This window comes from Moschus berezovskii, chromosome X (assembly GCF_049115385.1).
Source record: "Moschus berezovskii isolate FMDL1 chromosome X, NW_MosBer_1.0, whole genome shotgun sequence".
Lineage (NCBI taxonomy): Eukaryota > Metazoa > Chordata > Mammalia > Artiodactyla > Moschidae > Moschus > Moschus berezovskii.
In genome coordinates this window covers 64568004-64591200 of record NC_142488.1, presented here as the reverse complement: position 1 = coordinate 64591200, position 23197 = coordinate 64568004, and the positions used below count along the sequence as shown (strand labels likewise).

The 23197-nt window shown below is 38.8% G+C and overlaps 1 protein-coding gene across 5 annotated transcripts in view; it reads left to right on the top strand.

Moving 5' to 3' along the window:
* Nucleotides 1–655: 655 nt before the first annotated feature.
* Nucleotides 656–23197, top strand: part of PHKA1 (phosphorylase kinase regulatory subunit alpha 1) — a 167226-nt gene continuing 144684 nt past the window's right edge. For 4 of the 5 annotated variants that reach the window (XM_055393888.2, XM_055393887.2, XM_055393886.2 and 1 more), the window contains exons 1-5: nt 657–1080; nt 1830–1988; nt 8910–8957; nt 10764–10932; nt 22458–22540. In XM_055393888.2, the coding sequence (XP_055249863.1) occupies nt 1003–1080; nt 1830–1988; nt 8910–8957; nt 10764–10932; nt 22458–22540 (537 nt within the window). In that variant the 5' untranslated portion in view covers nt 657–1002. Of the gene's footprint in view, nt 1081–1829; nt 1989–8909; nt 8958–10763; nt 10933–22457; nt 22541–23197 lie in introns of all 5 variants that reach the window. The other variant, XM_055393889.1, reaches the window with a different exon arrangement.

Here is a 23197-nt window from a genome sequence, read left to right as displayed (position 1 = left end):
CGGACCGATTACCCTGCGGCCAGGGATCTGCATTACCTACAGGTTTCTTTTCTAGCTCCCCTTTCTGCCTTTATTTTCAGCTGAGTCTTTGTTGCCTCAGCCTTGTGACCTACGTTCGCACGAGGGAGCCTTCCAAAGCCGTTATACAATCTCCTCCAGCTCCTCTCAGGCCAATTCCCGCCTGGGGCACTCGCTTCCTCAAAGCACACACTGCCCTCTCCTTCCACAGCGCGCCGATTCGCCTCTTTCTGAGGAATAAAGTACCTTAGGGAGTTGTTTCTTTTTTGGTATGGATCGGAGTAAGGAGTTTAATTTGAGCTTTGAGTCAAAAGGATAAAATACAATAAAGATCCGGAAATTCCAATTCTTTAGACCTTGAACGCAAACGATCGTTCTTTCCTTTCAGGTTTGAAGTTACCGTGGGTTTCGAAAGCTAGGCGGGCAGAAAAACAGCCTCCCTGACATCCTGTGTGCGCAGCAAGTGTGGACAACTGAAATAGTCATCTGAGGTGTTTCGAAAATAAACTCCTGATAGCACATTGCCTACGGTGACACATTCTCCGCTGCGGGGCGGACAGGGTCGCCGGGGGGCGGGGCGAGTCCTGGTGCCGCGCGCAGCTGCTGGGACCCTGCGGCGCCAGCCCCGCCTCCCGCTTGCGTCTCGCGGAAGGTGGAGGCGGAGGCCGGGCCGGTGACCTGCAGCTCTCGGCCGCTGCGGTCTTCAGTCTCGCTGAGTGGAGCGGAGGATACAGGAGCCACCCGCAGAGGCCAGGCCGGCTTAAGGGAGGCGGCGAGCGGCGCCAGAGGCACTTCGGCTGGGCGCTACAGTGCGGGAGGCACGCGCGGGCGCGGAGGAGTGGCGGCCCCCCGGAGGCCGCAGTGGCCTGGCACCCGGGCTTCCCACACTGAAGGCGGAGCTGCGTTGGCACCTCCTTTCTTGGAAGATTGTGGGCCCCTGTGGCACTCTGGCCAGTCCTCTGAGGGGACTGGAAACCCAGCGCGATGAGGAGTCGGAGTAACTCCGGAGTCCGGCTAGACGGCTATGCTAGGCTGGTGCAGCAAACCATCCTGTGCCGTCAGGTAAGTGAATGGGTGTCGCCTGTGACCACCGAGGATGTGCAGTGTGATAACCTGAATGGAGACCCTGGATGAACCCGTGTGTGTGTGTGTGTGTGTGTATGTATTTTTCAGGTTCTCCCGCCCCCTAGCTGGGGAGGCCGTAAAGGACCCTGAAGCAAAGAGGTGTTGGGACCAGAACAGAACCCGAATCAGGCACCATTAGCCAGAGTCCTGAGTTAGAGCTTTTAAGCTCCCCTCCCCGTGCCCCCGCGTTCCCCATATCACAGTTAGATTCCAGGAGTCAGAGTTGTATGAAGATGTGAAGCTTGTTTATGGACACCGACCCCAACCGGGCCCCAGGCCTGGGAGCCCTCTTCTTCCCCTCCGCTGAAGAAAAAAATAGTAGAGAAACTTTTAGCCATCTTTAGACTGTTGTGAAGATCTGAAGTACCGTCTGTACTTCATTATAGTTTTTCTACTCTTTTCATTGCTGCTGCTTTTTCATTGATAGTACATTCTTTCTAACTGGAAAGTTAAAACATCTCCTTTCTTTTAAGAATTCCCACATTTCAGACTGGTAAGGCTTCAGCCAGCTCTTTCCCCTTATTCAAGATAGCATTTGCTTGCAGTTGGTCAGAAGAGATTATAAAACTCAGGAGTAGGGACATAGAAGAAAAACCAAAGCCCCTCAACACCCATTTGATACACTCTGTTTCCTCATATTAACACCCTATGGTTACCTGCCTGTCCCCTTTTTCTTGCCCTTACAGAACCCAGTGACTGGCTTACTTCCAGCCAGCTATGACCAGAAAGATGCCTGGGTCCGGGATAATGTGTACAGCATCTTGGCTGTGTGGGGTTTGGGCCTGGCCTATCGGAAGAATGCAGACCGAGATGAGGATAAGGCAAAAGCCTATGAACTGGAACAGGTACTCAATAATACAAAACTCTGAAACTAGGGGGCAGGAGTGGCAGAGACAGAAGTAATTATAGTCCACAGGAACTTGGAGAAGTGTTTTGCTTTTCTTCCTCCTTCTTCACCTTGCTGAAATTGCACTCCATAAAGCTTTCCTGTATTGTACTGATTTTTTTTTTTTTTGCAGTGGAAACTTGAAACTTGCTGATTCAGGGAGAGAGGGCAGTCTGTTCTGTTACAGTGGCAAATCCTATCCTCAGATCTTTGCTAACATTTGTAATCCTCTTTCCAAGTAAATGTATTTTGTAGTCTCCAGCATATTTATTCTCGTTGAGAGGAATGTTTGGAGGCAGGTATCTACTATTTTACTTCCTTTCTGAAAAAGGTAGGTGGTATTTATATGAGGGTATGGAGAAGGAAATGGCAACCCACTCCAGTATTCTTGCTTAGAGAATCCCATGGACAGAGGAGCCTGGCAGGCTACAGTTCATGGGGTTGCAAGAGTCTGACACAACTTAGCCGCCACAACCACCACCACCATATGAGGGTAACTGATATAAATTAGCAGACTTTTCCAACTAGACACAAGTAAAGACTTTGTTGATTTTTATACCTTAAGCTACTGTTTCAGAGTCTGTTGTGTGTCCTCACCCCCATATCCACCCCAACCCTTTGGGGTAAAATAAGGTCAGATTCAGCAGATGTTTTTAAGCCAACTTTTAAGGCCTTCCCCTCAGTTAAAAAAAAATCCTCTATAGAACTATTAATATTTAGAGACAGGATGCTGTGTCCTCGGCAGTAGGAAAGAGTCACTGTGTTGTCCTCTACAATAGCAAGTACCTCTTATTCCCTCAAGTCATAATTGACAGGTACTTCGGTCCACTGAAAAAAGCTCTTGGAGTTTTTTCTCTAACCCGGGAAGTACAGATCAATATTTCTGTGACTTATAGAAAACATACATAACCATTGTGAGAATTTGGAAAATATGGAGTATTAAAAAAAATCTGTAATGCTACTGCCCTCCCCCATCCTATGTTTTGCTATTTTGATCTCAGTATTTTGTTTGTTATGTTTTGCTAGAATTTTATGTTAGTGGAACAATAACTAAGATTTTATACCCAGTATGATTTGACAGATTTCTTTTTCAATACTGTTGGGAGAAATCTGTCTGACCAGTCATTCTACAGAGCTGACGTTTTTCCTCATGTGTCCCAGGAAGAAAATATTTAACAGAGGAAGAGGGAAAAATAAACAAGAAATTGTTCATTCTAAAATTTTAATGTTCTGTTAAGCAGTTTTTCACACAGCACAAAAATATTTTCTATACCACCACAATGATAACCTTGGAATAGTAATAGGAAACATCTTTTAAAAAGAAACATTTCTCTGAGAATTCTAAAATTTCTACAAACTTTTATTATGAATTAAAACAGATTGTATTATTAAGCCTCATTAATTTTTTTCCTCAAACCTGACTCAGTTAATTTAGACTGGGAATCAGAAAAAACCATCTCTGTAAAGGCCAGATAGTAAATATTTTTGGCATTGTGGGTCATGTGTAGTCTCAACCCAACTACTCAGCTCTTCCACTACTATTCAAAAGCAACCAGAGACAATACATAAATGAATAAGCATGATTATGTTCCAAAAAGTTCTATTTACAAAAGCAGGCCGTGAGCTAGATTTTCCCCAACTACACATGAATGGTTTTAAGCTCTGGCTGTGGATTGCAATGACTTGAGAAGCTTTTAAGAAATACCCTTACTGGACCTCACCCTAGAACAGCTTAGATAAATCTCTGTAAGTGTAGCCCCAGGGGAATCACTATTAGAGAAAAAACTGCCTTGCTAATTCTAAAGTGCAGCCAGAAAAAAAAATAAAGTGCAGCCAAGGATAATCACTGATCTATGGCTAAAAAATGAGCATAAATGAAATCAAATACAATAAATTCATAGAATAAATTCCCATCTACTGTCAACTTTCCATTACTGTGTGGATTTTCCCAAACCACTGATTGTTAATCATCTCTGCCCTTCTAACTCTTACCTAGGTTTCTCTCTGAGAAATAATGTCAAAGAAATAAGGAAAATTCTGGATGAAAAGGGGACAAGAACTTAGGTGACTATCCTATCCTAGATTGAGAATAGAAGTATGTACATATATGTTTTTACAAATGCTGTTTCTCTTAGTCACACAAATATAAATTCACACCCATAAAAATAAATAGGCACACAAATAGAGTTAGCTCTTTGGCTAACTCTTAGCTAGCTCTTTGGCCCCCAACTGAAAAACTCCTTCCTCAGTTTTATTCTCTTTGTGTAGTCTCTCATTTTTTTCTCATGGCTTTAACTGTTGCCTTTATGAGAATGACTTCCAAAGCTTCATCTTTAACTTTAACCTCACTTCAGTTTCAATCCCAGATTTTCATTTGTCTTCTGGTCAGTTGTACCTGAATATATCATGGCTTCTCAAAATCAGCAGGTCTGATACCTCAGCTTCCCTACTAAAAACAAATAAAATAGACTACTAAACAACAGAAACTCACCAAATGTCCCTTTTTTCTTATTGGTGTCCTTATTCAACCAGTCACCTGGACAACCTTACTTCGAACATTTCCATAGTGTGTTCCATGGAACACTAGATCAACTAAGTTTGGAGCTATGTTAAACAGCAGGTTTCTTTACTCTGTAATTTCTCCGAGCCTTTAATATACTGATGTGCATTTTGAATCGAAGACAGGGATGTATTTTGCAGTCTTTCCAGAATTTCCCAGACTAGTGCTGGTTTGATTCCTGGGTTGGGAGTTCCCCCCGAGAAGGGATAGGCTACCCAGTCCAGTATTCTTGGGCTTCCCTGGTGGCTCAGACGGTAAAGAATCCACCAGCAGTGTGGGAGACCTGAGTTCAATCCCTGGGTTGGGAAGATCCCCTGGAGGAGGACATGGCAACCCACTCTAGTATTCTTGCCTGGAGAATCCCCATGGACAGAGGAGCCTGGCGAGCTACAGTCCATGGGATCGCAAAGAGTTGGACATGACTGAGCCGACTAAGCACAGCACAGTGTTCTATAGTGTTTGAAAAGTGCTTCCCTTATGGTGATTTTTGACTTGTCTCTTTTGCCTTTTGATACATGAAGACCAAAGTCTGTTAATTCTTACATTTTTCTTGACTCCATCCCCTCCTTTCTATTCCCTGCTGCCTCAGCCTTAGTTTAAACCCTGATCACTTAACACTTGTGTGAAAACAACACATAAATTGTCTATTTTCATTCTCAGCGATCTTTCTGTAGCTCTCATTTCCCTACAAGTAAAATCCAAATGTTTTGGATTGATAGTCAAGATTCTTTAGGGTTTGGTCCTAGGCTGCTTTTTCAATATTATATCATAATGGTCCCCTGCATTCTACCCCCAGTTCCAGCCAGGTTGGTATCTTCATTACCCCTCTACCAGTCCCTTGCTGAAAATGTCTGGCATATGTGTAAAAACTTTTCATTGTACTGTGTGTGTGTGTTAGTCGCTCAGTCGTGTCTGACTCTTTGCAATCCCATGGGCTTTAGCCTGCCAGGCTCCTCTGTCCATGGAATTTTCCAGTCATGAATATTGGAGTGGGTAGCCATTCCCTTCTCCAGGAGGGAGCTCTTTTCAACCCGGGAATTGAATCCAGTTTTCCTGCATTGTAGGCAGATTCTTCACAGTCTGAGCCACCAAGGAAGCCATGCTTTCCCATAATTACTAGTATTTTATTCCCATAACATTCTATGAATTAAGTATCATTTTCCCTAATATACAGGGGAAGGGAGTGACATAGGGAGATGAAGTTGGCATTTGGTGATACCATGAATACTACCTGGGTCTTATGACTTCAGATTCAGTCCTTTTGAATTTTTCTTCCCTCCTTCAGGGAAGCCATAGATATTTCCATCTCCAAATTGTTTTATGAACTGTTTCTTCACCTCTGAAGCCTGATGTCAATTCTACTTTTTCTGTGGGTCCTGTATTCATAGACTTCTCAATTTTACAGTGATCAGTTCTTTCTCAGGACTGTTTTCTTGGAGCTTCTAAATCACTTATGGTCAATGCCATTCAACATGTTCAGTTTTTCATTTAGCAAACCTTGTGTAATTGTTATGTGCCAAGTCTGCAATAGATATAAAAATTAAATGGAACAAAATGTTTATATTTAAATCTCAACTTTTTTATTTTTTAGCTTATAAATTTACAGAAAATATTAGAAATTGTAAAATAAACATATTTGTATGTACTCTTTATCTAAGATTCACTAGTTTTTAACATTTTGTCATACTTGCATCCCCTCTATAAACATGTGCACATACAGTTGCACAGCTTTTTTTTTGGTGAGCCATTTGAGAGTTACTTGCAGAGATGAAATATGTATTTTTAAAAATACAGTCTGCTTAATCCATTAATTTAAAAGTTGATTTCTGAATCTGTCTGTCTTTTTTCTTAAGAAGTTCATAGCCTAATTGGAAGCGGGGAGATGTATAAGCACATCAGGACAGATAATGTAGGTACTGTATATAGGAGATTAGTACAAATTTCTGTGGGAACACACAGGCTGGAAAGTGTAATTTCCCTTGAACAAGGCAAGAAAGGATTCATAGAGGAGTTGGATTTTTAAGGATAAGCCAGAATTGTTATGTAGACTATATTTGTAGTTTACGATTTTTCTTTTTGTAGTTTCATATTTTTAAAAAATATATCTGTCCTCTCTCCTTTTTCTTTATGTTTTACAAAGCCTGATAGAGGCTCATGTGTATCTGATTGTATTTATATCAGTCAGTTCACAAGCATATAGATCCCTATCCTCAAAAAAGAAAGTTTAGAAGATGTCATTTGGTCTGGTTAGAAGCCCTGGTGTACGTATAAACATGTATAATCAATGCCAAGTAGTGCTCCAGTACTCTTGCCTAGAAAATCCCATGGATGGAGGAGCCTGGTGGGCTGCAGTCCGTGGAGTCACTAAGGGTCGGACACGACTGAGCAACTTCACTTTTACTTTTCACTTTCACACATTGGAGAAGGAAATGGCAACCCACTCCAGTGTTCTTGCCTGGAGAATCCCAGGGACGGGGGAGCCTGGTGGGCTTCCGTCTGTGGGGTCGCACAGAGTCGGACACGACTGAAGTGACTTAGCAGCAGCAGCAGCAGCAGTGCACCTGAATCAGGAAATGGGCAGTTTAGGGGAATATAAAATATCGATACTTCCCTTCATTCTTAACCATTCCATGCTTCTTATTAATTTTATCCTGACTTGGAATTTGGAACTTGAGGACAAAAATGGCTGACAATGGCCATTCCAGGAGGACAAAATTGGGTGGCAATCAGGACTCCTCCACTGCATCTATAATTCCCCAGACTTATTTAAATTAAAGAAAATATTGATGATAGTAGCAGGATTGGATAGTAAAGAGAGTTAAAAGAATAGGATAATAAATCTGTGAGTATGTAGTGACCTGTAGAAGAGAATTCAGAATCAAAGTCACCCCACAGAGTAAGCAGGCTGTGTTTAATACTGTCTAAAACAGTATAATAAAGGATAATCTCTTCCATTAGGATCAAAGTAATGATAGAGATTTTCTGGTAGAGGTTGCATTGTTTCACTACTTTGTAATAAATGCTTCATGCTTTAAAGGGTGACAAGATCACACACTGCCTATTCTATCATTCTCTTTATTTCTTCCCTTGGACCATTGGTAGACAGAAATTACTTAAGGAAAGGAACTCTGCCAAGGAAACACTTTATTTTACCCTCCATAAAAAATTTAAGAAAGAATTGAAATATAACTTAATAGGTTCTTATCTTTTTCATGCCTACAGCTTGTAGTCCCATTTGAATATTTTGAAGGAATAGCAGAATAGTGCAGCTCCTAAGTATTAGGTTAGTTTTCAGAGGTGTCCTGAAGCCACCTCTGAGACAACATTCCTTGGAGTAACCTGCTTGTATTTCTTCTGGACTGTGGAACAGAAAGCTTAGAGAAATGGAGAAGCTCTTCGATGCTGTATTCTTCCAAAACATACTGCCTATCCATGCCAGTGTTGATGGACCCTTTTAGTGTCATGTAGTATAACAAGCATATTGTTACTATCCTGATGGATAGGCAGTATGTTTTGGAAAAATACAGCATCGAAGAGCTTCTCCATTTCTCTAAGCTTTCTGTTCCACAGTCCAGAAGAAATACAAGCAGGTTACTCCAAGGAATGTTGTCTCAGAGGTGGCTTCAGGACACCTCTGAAAAAAATATTATAAATAACTACAATTATTACTATATTATACCAACTAACATAGTATATAATTGGTAATCAGAATTTTGGAGTGTTATGATTAGAACACTAACTACTAGAAATTGTCAAGCCCTAGTAAGAGAAATAGTGATGACTTGAGACTTAAGTTTGGGCTTTTTTTTCAAGGCAAGAGGGTTGAGTTGCACTAACAATTCTTGTTTACAGTTATTCTGAAGTTCATTTATTCTTTAAGGAAAATGTCCAGATAATATTTCTATGGGCTCTTGAAGATAAGTCTTGGCGAGTTTAGAAAAAAAATAAAAGTGATGATGTTGGCTTTTCTAGGACATAGGATATATTTTAAATATCCTCATAGCGTTATGATTTTTGAGCTAACTTGCCCATTTTTTTTTCCAGGTGGAATATCCTCTAATAGGATAGTTGACTTAGTTTTACACAAACTTGTTGGAGCTTGTATTTTTTTTAACTTGAAGGAGTCACCAACTGCAGGTTTTGGTTCCACTTTTAGCTTCAGTCTGCTCTTCTGTGTACCTATAAAGTAAATGCCATGTAAATAGGGACCCAGGATAAGGTTACTTGTTCTCAAAAGGTCATGTAACAACTGCAGTTGCTGAGTAAGTGTTCCTGCATCTAGGGATGTTTATAACAGCTTGTTTCCATTTATTTCTGCAGAGTGTAGTGAAGCTGATGAGGGGACTGCTACACTGCATGATCAGACAGGTATGGCATTGTTAATGCACCCTCTCCAATAAAAGCACATGGTAATTTATATATATATATATATATATATATATATATATGGTTTTTTTTTTCAATTTCACAAATAGTACATACTAATTTTAGAAAGTCTGTATAATTGAGGAGGGAAATGTCACCCATGATCTCACCATCCAGTTACCACTGAAGTATTACCTTCCAGTCTTTTCCCCCTCCTCTACAAATGATTTCTTTTATGTATTTCATCATTACTGTATATGCAATTATGTATATTGAGTAAAAAATGATGCAGGTCCTTAAGTTCTCCTCTGAAACCCTTGGGACCAAATAAATTTTATAATTCAGAATTTTTCAGATTTTAAAAGGTAGTACAGTATACATACCATATATTATGTTATGCCCTGAGAAAATCCAGATATCACTCTATAATCAGAAACATTAGACTCTCTATAGGAAAACATGCATTTTTCACAATAAGTGCAATGAATAAAAACTCCAAATAGCCCCATGTTAGTTTGAATCAGATATTGCCACCAAATGAATTTTGGTACAAAACTTAGGGGGAAAAACCTTTTGGAAATGTTTTAGATTTTAAAATTGGAAATAAGGGGCCAAGAATTTATATCTTCTAGAATTAATTTGTATTTTCCTGATCTGAGTCAAGTTGAACATCCTTTCATGTGTGGGTTGAAAATTTGTATTTTGTCTTCTATTAATTGCCTTTTAGGTCCTTTGCCTCTTTCTCTTCCAGGCTGTCTCTATCTTGCCTGTTTGAGGAGTTCCTCTACATGATGGGTATTAATCCTTTGTCACATGCACTGCAAATATTTTTAGCAGTGTCTGGTTTATCTTGTGGGTTTGCTTATGATATTTTTCCCATTCAAAAGTGTCTTACTAAAAGAAAGTATTTTATTTTTATCCTAGGAGTTCTTTACATATGTTATACTCATTGACTCTGAACTGATTTTCTTGAGCCTAAGAATACATTTTATTAGAAGGAGAAATTGAGGCCCAGGTTAATAAAATGACCATCTTGAGACACACAAAAAGTCTAAAGTAAAAAGAAATCAAGTCCAGACTTCTGAACTTGATCAGTGATCTCTCTACTGGATTGTTTCATGCCCATGATATTTTTCATTCTTTGCTACTTTTTAATTTTTTTGTATTTTAGATATTTGTATTTTCCACCTTACTTTAAATAGGTTTAAAGTCACTAATTTCTTGGACTCTATTTAAAGATATGATAGTTACTATCATATATCAGATGCACACATAATCAAATTAAAATTTCAGGAAATAAGTCTTTCATTTGTCCCTTGCACAATGTTTCTTTTCTGACTTTGGTTCCAGCTTTCTTTCATGTCTTTTCTTTGTCATTCCATGAGTCTCTCCCCAGCTCCTTTTATTACTCCTTCAAAATATATCTTCTTGGTTCTGCTTTCCCTCAAAATGTCTACCTCTGTTTCAGAAACAAATGTATCTTTTTTACAACTCAATTATCTCTTACTAAGCTGTTCTCACTCAATCTCTCTGCATCTCAGTTTTTATCTAGGAAACAGAACAACCATCTGAAGAGTGAAAGAAAGGTGATGAATAGGAAATAGCTGAGTTAGATGGATATTATTTTCTAATTAACTTATTTAAGTTGAAAAACAATGACAGCAGGGGGAAAGGGGTAACAATGCATTTTAAATATTCACAGTTTCCTGAAGGCCAAATAGAGTGATATATGCCAGAGTACTGTTGAAGTATGGCATATGGGTTAATTTTCCTGCATACCCTTCTTTTTACTGTTTCTGTTTTCTTCAGGTGGATAAAGTAGAATCCTTCAAGTATAGTCAGAGTACCAAGGATAGCCTCCATGCCAAGTACAACACCAAAACCTGTGCCACTGTAGTGGGTGATGATCAGTGGGGACACTTGCAGTTGGATGCTACCTCTGTATACCTGCTCTTCCTAGCACAGATGACTGCCTCAGGTCAGTACAAAAGCAGAAATGTGGGCATCACTGTAGTGTGGAGCACTTGCCCTGGCACATGTGGCTTCTCCAAAGGTATTGTCCAGAAAACAACATAGATGTTTACACTGTTCAAAGATACACATTGGAAATATAATATTTTGCAAATTTTATACAGAGACACTCTCTAAAGTGTAGTTAGCACAAGTATGGACTACTCATTAATATATATTTTTAATTGAGAACCAGGAAATCTAGGATTTTCTTTAGACAGGTATTTTTACGTCTTTTATTAATACTCAGATACTATAAAACGGGAAAGAAGGACTAAGGTTTATTGCTTGTTAGTATTAACATCACCTACTTTGTACTACTCTTTATGAATGTATTATATACAAGGCATCTGTCTATAGGCATCTAATTTATATTAAGAGAATTAACTTTGGAATCAGAATTCAATGTTTTCTATTATTGAGTAACACATCCTGTTCAGATGGCTTTTTTAATCATTTTAGATGTTTTATTAGAAAAGGAAATTATAACAACCAACATAATTTCCTTTTATTTCTCTTAAATTAGGGAGGACTAAGAATCTGATTACATTCAGTTTATAAATTAAGTAGAACTTTACCAGATCTTTGTGAGTAAATGCATGTACTTCTCACAATACCACATCTTTGACATTTCAGTTTCTTTATCTTTCTATCTGATTACAGAGCTCCTTCGTACTAAGGGCATTCAGGGTGAGAATTACCCCAGAATACTTTTCTCATTTCTTGCAAAAATAAATACTTGGTGATAAAGCCTTCTTTTTTTCTCCCCTCTAAAACAGCACACATCCCAGAGACTGAATAACCTTTTCTTAAAATTATGTCTACTCACATACTCCTTTCTTTTGGAGGGGAAATTCCTCCCTGAATAAATGTATCTTTTAGGTTGGCTTGAGTGGCTCAGACAGTAAAGAATCTGCCAGCAATGCAGGCGACCCGGTTTCAATGCCTGGGTCAGGAAGATCCCCTGGAGAAGGGAATAGCTACCCACTCCAGTATTCTTGCCTGGAGAATCCCATGGACAGAGGAGCCTGGTGGGGTACAGTCCATGGTGTTGCAAAGAGCTGGGCACAACTGAGTGACTAACACTTTCACTTTTCACTTAGATTTTGTTTAATTTATTTAAGTAGAATGGTAACTATAATTCCATTTCTAATATTCTTCTAATACCAACTCTGGAGTGTTTTTCTACAAAGCAGTGTCTAAATATCCCTTGTGGTTTTTCATTTTGAACCCCAAAGGGAAGCAGAAATATACTAAAGAGGTTTATAAGAGACCATTCACTCAGCAAAAGTTTGTTGATTCCTGAGTTAATGTTTGATTTTCAACACCATGAGCTGATTTTTATAGGTACTTGGAATAAGGTAGATATTTGATCAAGCAAATCTTTGAGGAATAAGTTGAAATAAGTAGAAATTCACAAGCCAAAAAAGGGAAGGGAATAGCAATGACTATAGCATAGAAGTTTGAAATGTACTGGCCACCAAGGTAAGGCTAGATATCTTCCTTGGTTAGAGTGTAAGATAGATCCGGAAAAATGGCAAGCGATGGAGCTAAAAACTTGGGGCTAACTGATTAAGGGCCTGTGTACCATGCTTCGGTTTCCCAAGTGGCTCAGTGGTAAAGAATCTACCTGCCAATGCAGGAGACCCAGGAGATGTGAGTTCAACCCCTGGATCGGGAAGATCCCCTAGAGAAAGAGATGGCAACCCACTCCATATTCTTGCTTGAAAATTCCATGGAAAGAGGAGCCTGGTGAGCTACAGCCCTTGGGGTCGCAAAAGTCAGACACGACTTAGCGATTGAGCACACATGAACATACCATGCTAAGTAGTTTGGAATTTAGTCTATAGTCAATAGAAAGCCACTCAAGATAAATAATAAAGAAAGTTTCAAATAGCAGGAAGATAGATTGGATGGAGGAGAAAATTAAGACGGGGCTTCCCCTGTGGCTCAGTGGTAAAGAATCCACCTACCAATGCAGGAGACACAGGTTTGCTGCCTGGTCCAGGAAGATCCCACATGCTGCAGAGCAGCTAAGCCTATGTGCCACAACTATTGAGCCTGTGCACTAGATCCTAGGAGCCACAACTGCTGCAGCCCTCGTGCCCTGGAGCCCATGCTCTGCAACAAGAGAAGCCACTACAATGAGAAGTCTGCACTGCAACTAGAGAGAAGCCCCCATTCTCTGCAAGAAGAGAAAAGCCTGCACAGCAGCAAAGACCCATCACAGCCAAAAATAAATAAATAAATATTATTTTTAAAAAGATAGAGTACTAGTTAGAAGTTTAGTAAAAATACTTTAGGCAAGAAATGATGTAGAATTTATGTAAGGCAGTTGTCTTGAGGATAAAAAAAGAGTTGCGAGAGATAATTGAGAAATAAAATATGAAAGATCTTTATGTAAAATATAGCAATTCTCTGAACATTTTTGAATTCTTAAAAATCTCAACTTTTGTTAAAGGAGAGGCTTAGATGGAAGCTGATCACAACTTAGAGGATAGTAGCAGAGGAGCTCCACAAACCCGCTCCCCAGCAAAATAACCATAAATGGTGAAAATTAATTTTAGAAAACCAAACATTTAAAGTCACTGGAGATTGTCCTAAGGGTACACAGCAAGTGGAGAAACATTTATTTAAAGATATCTAAATCTTACCAGTAAGAAAGTATAGCATTTGGGCCACAATCTATTCCTTCCCCTGCCCCAAGCTCACCATGACAGAAGCACTATTTGAAGTGAATGCAGCCAGGAACACAAGGCTCCCTCCCCGCTCCCCACCCCAGCTCTCAGTCTAAGGCTGTGATATCTCCCTGAAAGAGGTAGATTACCAGCACTTCTTTCTCTCCCAAGCTCTGTGTTGCAGAATTTCTAATGCAGTCAAGAATGACTTAGAGGTTTAGAACTCCCTTCTTACCCTCTAGTCCCACTAATGGAGTGGATGCTTAACCACGGGCAGAGCAGACCAAGAATATTAGGCCTGACCCACTTTCTAGTAGCATGGATGGTAGGGCAGGCCATAAGAACAGAAAACTCCATAGCTCCTCCCAAGAGAACTGATTTTTGGAACAGAATGTGAAGAAGTTCAAGGCTAAGGGCACTCTCAGAAACAATGAAGATTTTGGTTCTAAAAAATTAAGAGTCTGATAACTCAATAATACGAGCAACAAGCTAACCTGTAGACTAGCTAGCCATTTTAATAGGGAACCAAGGAAAGAGAGAGCTAAAAAGAGCCCTCCTAGGATTAGAACAACTGTCAAAGATTGGCATCAGAGACTACATGAAATGGGACCTGAATTTAATTGAATGAAACAGTCATCAATTTATGTCTCAGGGCCTTGTACAATATAATAGAACAATTAATTGACAGTTAGTGGAGGTTGACATCTGATACCAACAGAGACAGATCACAGATTCCTTCTCAGCCTTATGGCTAAGATCAAGTGTAATGGATCACAGAAAGAGACAAGTTGGCTAAAGCTAAAACCACTATCTTCCTGGGATGACAGTGTACATATCCAGGGCAGCACCCTCTGAGGAACAACTTCAGGGGCTGCATACTATGGGGTAAATAAATTTCACTGAAATAATCCATGTCACTAAACAAATAAACAGGTAAACAATTCCCATAAGGGAAAGTATCAATATCTATGTATTATCTATAATATCTGGTTTTCAGCAAAAATTTATGAGACATGCAAAGAACCAGGAAAGCCTGAGCCAACAGAAGAAAAAGCAGGTGGTAGAAGCTGCCTTTGAGAGGAAGCATATGTTAAATTTAGGGAAAAAAGACTTTAAAGCAGTTACTATAGAAGTGTCCAGAAAGCGAAAGAACACCATGCTTAAAGAAATAAAGGAATATGTGATTATTGCATTTCATCAAATAGAGAATTTCAATAAAGAGATAAAAATGAACCAAATGGAAATTTGAAAAATATAGTAACTGAAATGAAAGACTCATTTTGTTGTTATTTAGTCACTAAGTCACGTCCAACTCTTTGACCCCATTGAGTGTAGTCCGCCAGATTCCTCTGTCCATGGAATTTCCCAGGCAGGAATACTGGAGTGGGTTGCTGTTTCCTACTCCAGGGGTCTTCCTGACCCAGGGATCGAACCCACATCTCCTGCTTGGCAGGTGGATTTTTGCCACTGAGCCACCTGGCAAGCCTAAAAGATTCACTCAGTTCAGTTCAGTTCAATTGTTCAGTCATGTCTGACTCTTTGAAACCCCATGGACTGCAGCACGCCAGGCTTCCCTGTCCATCACCAACTCCCGGAGCTTGCTTAAATTCATGTCCATCAAGTCAGTGATGCCATCCAACCATCTCATCCTCTGTCATCCCCTTTTCCTCCCACCTTCAGTCTTTCCCAACATCAGGGTCTTTTCCAATGAGTCAGTTCTTCGTGTCAGGTGGCCAAAGTATTGGAGCTTCAGCTTCAGCATCAGTCCTTCCAATGAATATTCAGGACTGATTTCCTTTAGGATGGACTGGTTGGATCTCCTTGCAGTCCAAGGGACTCTCAAGAGTCTTCTCCAACACCACAGTTCAAAAGCATCAATTCTTCGGCACTCAGCTTTCTTTATAGTCCAACTCTCACATCCATACATGACTACTGGAAAAATCATAGCTTTGACTATATGGACCTCAGTAGAGAGACTCAATCAATTTGAGCCGGCAGAGGGAAAAATCAGCATACTTGAAGATAGATCAACAGAGATTATGCTATTAGAAGAGCAGAAAAAAACAATAAAGCAAAATGAATAAAACCCCAGAGAAATGTAGGACACCAACCGCTACCAACTCATGTAATAAGAGAAGGAGAAGAGTAAGGAGCAGAAAACACGTTTAAAGAAATAATGGGACTTCCCTGGTTAAGAATCTGCTTGCCAATGCAGGGTACACAGGTTCGATCAGTGAAGTTTCTACATGCAGTGGGGCAACTAGGCCCATGTGCTGCAACTACAGAGCCCATGTTCTAGAGCCTGAGAGCCGCAAGTACTGAGCCCATGTGCCTAGAGCCCATGCTCTGCAACAAGAGAAGCCACCACAATGAGAAGTCCACGCACCACAACTATGGAGTAGCCCCTGCTTTCTGCAACTAGAGAAAGCCCACACATAGCAATGAAGACCCAGCATAACCAAAAAAATAAAATCGGTCTTTATTGAAATAAAAGAAATAATGGATGAAAACATCCCAAATTTAGTGCAAAACATTAATCTACATATCCAAGGAGCTCAAAGATTTCCAGGTAGGATAAACCGAGATTCATATCCAGAAACATCATAGTAAAAAAGTTAAAAGCTAAAAACAAACATCTTGAGAGCAATATGAGAAAAATGACTTGCTATGTATGTGAAAGTCACTCAGTTGTGTCTGACTCTTTGCAACCAACCCCATGGACTGTAGCCTGCCAGGCTCCTCTGTCCATGGAATTCTCCAGGCCAAGAGTACTGGAGTATTCCCTTCTCCAGGGGATCCTCCCAACCCAGGGATCGAACCCAGGTATCCTACATTGCAAGCAGATTCTTTACCATCTGAGCCACCATAAAGGGAACCCAAATAAGATTATCAGCTGACTTCTTTTCAGAAAAAAAGTAGAGGCAGAAGACAGTGGAATGATATGTTTAAAAGGCTGAAGAAAGGAAGTATAACCAAGAATCTTATAACTATCTTTCAAAAAGACAAACTGAGATAAAGACATTCCCAGATAAATAGAGAATTTGTTGCTAATAGACCCATGTTAGGTGCTTAGTCGCTTCAGTCATGTCCGACTCTTTGCAAACTTAAGAGCTGTAGCCTGCCAGGCTTCTCTGTCCATGGGATTCTCTAAGCAAGAATACTGGAGTGGGTTGCCATGTCCTCCTCCAGGAGATCTTTCCGACCCAGGGATTGAACACACTCTTATGTCTCCTGCATTGGCAGGCGGATTCTTTACCACTAGCACTGCCTGAGAAGCCCAGACCTACTTTACAAGAAATACTAAAAGACGTTCTTTATACTAAAATCCGGTGACCAAAAGCAGTAGCTGGAATCTACACACACACACACACACAAAAAAAAAAACAGACCACTGGTAAAAATAATTATAAAATATGGTATAATTACATATTTCTTTTTTCTTAACTGACCTAAATGAGTTTGAGCAAGCTCCAGAAGTTGGTGATGGACAGGGAAGCCTGGTGTGCTGCAGTCCATGGGGTCACGAAGAGTCAGACATGACTGAGCAACTGAACTGAACTGACCTAAAAATCAATTGTATAAAACTTGTTCTATACAATAACTTGTATTGTTTTGCTTATAGCATATAAAAATGTAAATATATTTGATAATATCAGAACCAAGGAGGTGGGTGGGAGCAAAGCTATATTGAATTAAGAAAAAGATAACCAAATCATAACTCAACTCCACAGGAACAAATGAAGAGCATGGGAGATGGTAAATTAGAAAGACATCCTATGTTCATGGATTAGAACACTTACTGTTAAGATAGAAACATTCCCCAAACTGATCTATAGATTCAATGCAATTCTTGCGCACATCCAGCTGTCTTCTTTGTAAAAAATGACAAGCTGTTTCTTAAATCCAAAGGACCCAGAATGGTCAAAACAATTTTGAAAAAGAAGAAAAAGTTAGAGGACTCACACTTTCTGATTTCAAAACGTACTTCCAAATATTGTGATACTGGCATAAGGATAGACACATAGAATAACGGAATAGAACTGAGTCCAGAAGCAACACATGGTCAGTTGATTTTTGACAAGGATGTCAAGATAGTTCAATGGGGAAAGAATGATGCTGGGAAAACCGAATATCCATATGCAAAAGAATGAAGTTGGACTTCTTCTCTACCACAGACAAAAACTAACACAAAATGACTTAAATGTAGGAAGGAAAACTATAAAAGGTTTTAATCCAGTAGGGCTTCTATAACAGAATACTGCAGAATGTGTGGCATAAAGAACAGGAATTTATTTTCTCAAAATTCTGGAGGCTAGAAGTCCAAGATCAAGGTGTCAGCAGTGCTGGTTTCTGGTGAATCCTCTCACCTTGGCTTGCAGACAGCCACCTTCACTGCTATGTCTTCATATGGACTTTTCTCTGTGTGTGTGCACTCCTGATGTCTCCTTTCATAAGTATACCAATCCCTATTGTATAAGGGCCCCACCCTTATGACCTCATTTAACATGAATTACCTCCTTAAACCTTAGACTTCCCTGGTGGCTCGGATGGTAAGGTGTCTGCCTACAATGTCGGAGACCGGGTTCAATCCCTGGGTTGGGAAGATCTCCTGGAGAAGGAAATGGCAACCCACTCCAGTATTCTTGCCTGGAAAATCCCATGGGTGGAGGAACCTGGGAGGCTATAGCCCATGGGGTCGCAAAGAGTTGGACATGACTGAGCAACTTCACTTCACCTCCTTAAAAGCCTCACTTCTAAATACAGTCACATTGGGGGTTAGGGCCTCAACATATGAATTTTATGGGGGAAATTTTGAGTTTATAACAAACATTTAGAGAAAAATATAGGATTAAACTTTCCTCACCTTGGGTTAGACAAGGCCCTGTTAGCTATGACACCAAAAGTATAAGCAAATAAAGTAAAAATAAATTGGAATTTGTCAACTTAAGATAAACTTCTGTTTAACAACTGTTAGGCTTCAAAGAACCCTTTCAAGAAAGTGAAAAAATACCCACAATATGATAGAAAATATTTGCAAATCATATATCTGGTAAGAAACTTGTATCTAGAGTATATAAAGAACTCTCACAACTTGACAGCAAAAAGATAACCTAATTTGATATGGGCCAAGAATCTGAATTGACATTTTTCCAAAGATATTCACATGACCAGTAAATACATGAAAAATTGCTGAACATCATTAGTCACTAGGGAAATGAAGATGCAGACCATAATGAGATACCATATCACACCCTCTGGGATGGCTGTAATCAAAAAGACAGAAAATAAATGTTTCTGAAAATATGGAGAATTTGGAACCTTCATATGTTGCTGATGGAAATGTAAAATAGTACAGCCACTTTGTATAAGAGTCTGGCAACTCTCATAAGATTAACAGAGTTACCATATGATCTAGCAGTTTCATTCTTAGGTATATATTCAGGAAAAATGAAAACATGTTCACTCAAAAGCTTGTGCACATGCATTAATGTTCATAGCATCATTGTTCGTAATAGTAAAAAAATAGAAACAACCTAAATATATATCAACTACTTATTGGATAAATGTGATATACCTGCACAATTGAATGTTTTTAGCAATAAAAAGAAATGAAGTACTGATACATGCTTCAACATGGATGAACCTTGAAAACATTATGCTAAGTGAAAGAACTCAGACATAACAAGTCACATATTGTATGATTGCATTTATAAGAATAGTATGGCAAATCTATAGAGATATAAAGTACATGAGTGATTGCGTGGCCGGGGGTGGGTATGGAATGATGGGACAAGTGTTGAAGGGAAATGGGGAGTGACTGCTATGGATACAAGATTTCTTTGGAGGGATGGTGAAAATGTTCTAAAATTGATTATGGTAATGGTTGCAGAACTGTGTGAACCCTAAAAACCATTAAATTATTTACTTGAAATGGGTGAATTATATGGTATGTGAAGAAGATCTCAATGTTACTGTTTTTAAAAATAAGGGAGAGAGAGGCTTAATTTTAGGCAAGTGCAAATCAGTCTGTGGAGTAGACCACAGGGTCAGCCTCATTTCTGGATATTTTAGTATGCTTTATGCAGCACTGCCATCTTTGGCCTTACCCAAGCCCTACTTCATTTCACCTGTATATTTCACCTCTGCACCCTCTTTTCTACAAGCAGTGCCTTGGCTCCATAGAAGGGACAGGAACCTGATGTTAGGTATGGTCCTGCTTCAGGAGACAGGTCCTCTCCTATGGCTAACAGGGTTGTTTAAGATCATTCAATAAATAATTATTGAACATCTACTATTCAAAATATTGTTTAATATCATTCAAATTACACTGTGAGATACTTTTAGGGGCTATATGAGATGTTTTGGGGGACTACAAATATGAATAAGATTTCTTAAAATTCAGGTGAAGATTTATCTGTGGTACAGAGTAAAAACTAAGCTCATAAGAGCAAGAAAAATAAAATTCTGTGAAGCACAGAAGAGGGGAATCAATGAGAACATCACAAGAGGAGACAGCATTTGAACTGGGCCTTGAAAGAACAGTTAGGATTTCAAGATATGGAGAAAGCTGTGTAAACAGAATATCATGAGCAAAAGGACAAATGGTAGATGTGTGTCATTTATATGGTATAGTGACTAGTTAGCTGTGACATGAGTCTAAGAGATTGTCAAAACCAGTTTCACACTTACTGCCTTATCTCAATCTATGTTCAAAAAGCTGACAAAATAAAGCTATGAAACTGATGTCCAATATTACTGCCTCTTTTATTTTCTTCTCTGTCTAAGAGGTTAAGGTGGGTCAGTACTGCTACAAGAAAGACCCTTTGCTCCCCATGCTGCCCTGTGCTGTGGTTGCTGTTTTGACAGAGCCATGGATCAGGAGGAGTTTGCAATCTGATGATCTGAATCATATAGTCATTTTTAATTTTAAACTTAGAGTTCGGTGATTTAAAATATTGGTCAATAGGTCAAAGATTTAAATGCGAAAAAAAAAGAAACTGAAAGCACTAGAAGCATTCATGGGATAAAGCTTTTAAATAAAAGCTTCTGAGAAGACAAATATACTGTAAGCAAAATGGAACTTCAAACAAACTAGGAAAACTACTTACAACACATATGATGGGCAAAAGTTCACTTTCTTTAATATTTATATATTAATAACAGAAAGATGGGCAATTCAATATAAATTGAAGGATATGAAAATACAAAAAGTTCATAGGAAAAGAAATACAGCTGACTTATAAACATAAGACTCACAACCTTACTCAAAATAAAATAGCTAAAAATTAAAGTGCAAGGATAGTCTATCTCTGATCCATTACAGTAGTAAAGATCAAAAACTTTTATTAAAGCCTGTGTTTACAAAAGTGTTGTAAATAGGCAGGCAGTGCTGGTTGGTATGTAAACCGTGGAGTTTCTTTGCAGAATAACGTAGTGATGATTATCAACATTTAATGTACATGTGGTGAAATATTTAGATAGAGGAGTACCAATGTTTGTAGCTTACTTAGAAATGTATAAAAAATTGGAAGGACTGTTTCATGGATATATACATGATTTAAAAGTATAGTAAAATGTTAATGGTTGAGTCCAGATGATGTGTAAAATCTACAGGTGCCACTATAAAATTCTTTCCTTTTTTGTTTGAAAATATTCAAAATAAAATGTTGGAAAAAATAATATGCATGAATCTGTGACTCAGTAGTTAAGAATTTACCTTGATATACTGGTGCATGTGCACAAAGATATAAACACACAGATATTCATTGCAGCATTGATAGTAGTGATAAAAGATTAGATACAACCCAAATGTCTTTCATCAGGGAACTGGTTATACAAATAGCTTTTCAGTGGAGTGCTATGTAGTCATTTTTTTTAAATGAGGCAGAAATATTTGTCTCCAAGTTGTGTATTAAAAAAGCAAGGTGCAGCATAATATACTACTCTTTGCATAATTTTTATATATGCATAATGTATCTCTGAAAGGATACAGAGGAAACTGGTTAAGATTGGTTTCTTCTAGAGAAGAAACTTGGCAGGGTGGGAGTGATGTGATCCTGATTGGGAGAAAAGCGTTCACTGTGTAACTGTTGGTATTTCCCTTGATGGCAGGGAGAGGAAAGGAGTTATTTTTTAAACAAAAATGAATCATGTTGTACATACTTGGAAGCAGTATAGTATCTTGGTTAGGAACTCAGTCTCTGAAATGAAACAAAAGTTGACAGTCAGTTGAGTCCTATTTCCACTATGTATTAGTTCATGACTTTAGGCAAATATTTAACTTCTGTAAGCCTCAGGCAGAAAATAGAGGTAACCACCTCTTAGAGTTGTTGTGAAAATTGAATGTATAATTCATGTAAAATATTTTATTTATAAGCTCTTTTTATATAGTTCAAATTTAGATTAATTATCATTTTTACTCTCCAAAATATGGTTTTGGGTTCTTAAAATCATAATCTTCACCCACTTATTATTTAAACTCCCTCCAAGCCTTCTTTAAAATGTTTATCTTTCTTTTTCCAAATGCCTAGGTTTATACATTTAAACACAACACCAGTTAGTTACCTATAGAATTAGAAGTCTGAGAATTTTCATCAATCAAAATTCTTCCATTTTAAAACATGCTGGTGTCTCACTTAGTTGAAAACTAGCCTAGGACTGATTTGTGGTATTATTTTTATGTTTTAGAAATCAAAGTGCTTCTTGATTCCTAAGCAGGAGTAGGACTCTTTGGGAGTAAGGGAGTCAGTTAGTCACTATGACTGCCTGTAGTGATAATTGACTAGCTCTATACCTTTATTCTCTTTTTCCTCAGGACTTCATATTATCCACAGCCTAGATGAAGTTAATTTCATACAGAACCTTGTGTTTTACATTGAAGCTGCATATAAAACTGCTGTAAGTACTCATTTTGGAATGAATTTTAAACATGTGATGTTTTTTAAATATACTGAACAACCTATTCCTTCTCCTAAGGCTGCCCCTCATAGTGAACCAGTCTATAAGGCTTCTGGCAGAAGTTGCCTTCAGCCTCTTTCATTACTAAGCTCTGTCATCCTTCTAGTGTTTATGGTTAAATGGGAGCAGGATAGCTAAGGAGTATTATCGGTCAGTTAGCTACTTAGAAATAAAATTTAACAGTGTGTTTAATATCATCTGTAGACATTGATTCAGTGCTTACTATACAAAAATAATTAATCTTTTTTACAACTACCATATGAGGTAGGTTTTTAATTAAGTCCTTTTTTAATGAGGTCATAATATATTTAACATCTCTCTCAGAAATTTCTATTCTTCATTGCACAATGCTCACTGTGTTGAAAATGACTGTGTTATATATAGTTCAGTGTTTTACTTGTTTAATTGTTTTGATTTGGTTAGTTGTTTTTTCAGGTGTGAGGGAAAATCTGGAGCCTGTCCCTCCTTATTTACGAGAAATGAAGTGAAAGTCGCTCAGTCGTGTCTGACTCTTTGCGACCCCATGGACTGTAGCTCACCAGGCTCCTCTGTCCATGGAATTCTCCAGGCAAGAATACTGGAGTGGGTAGCCATTCC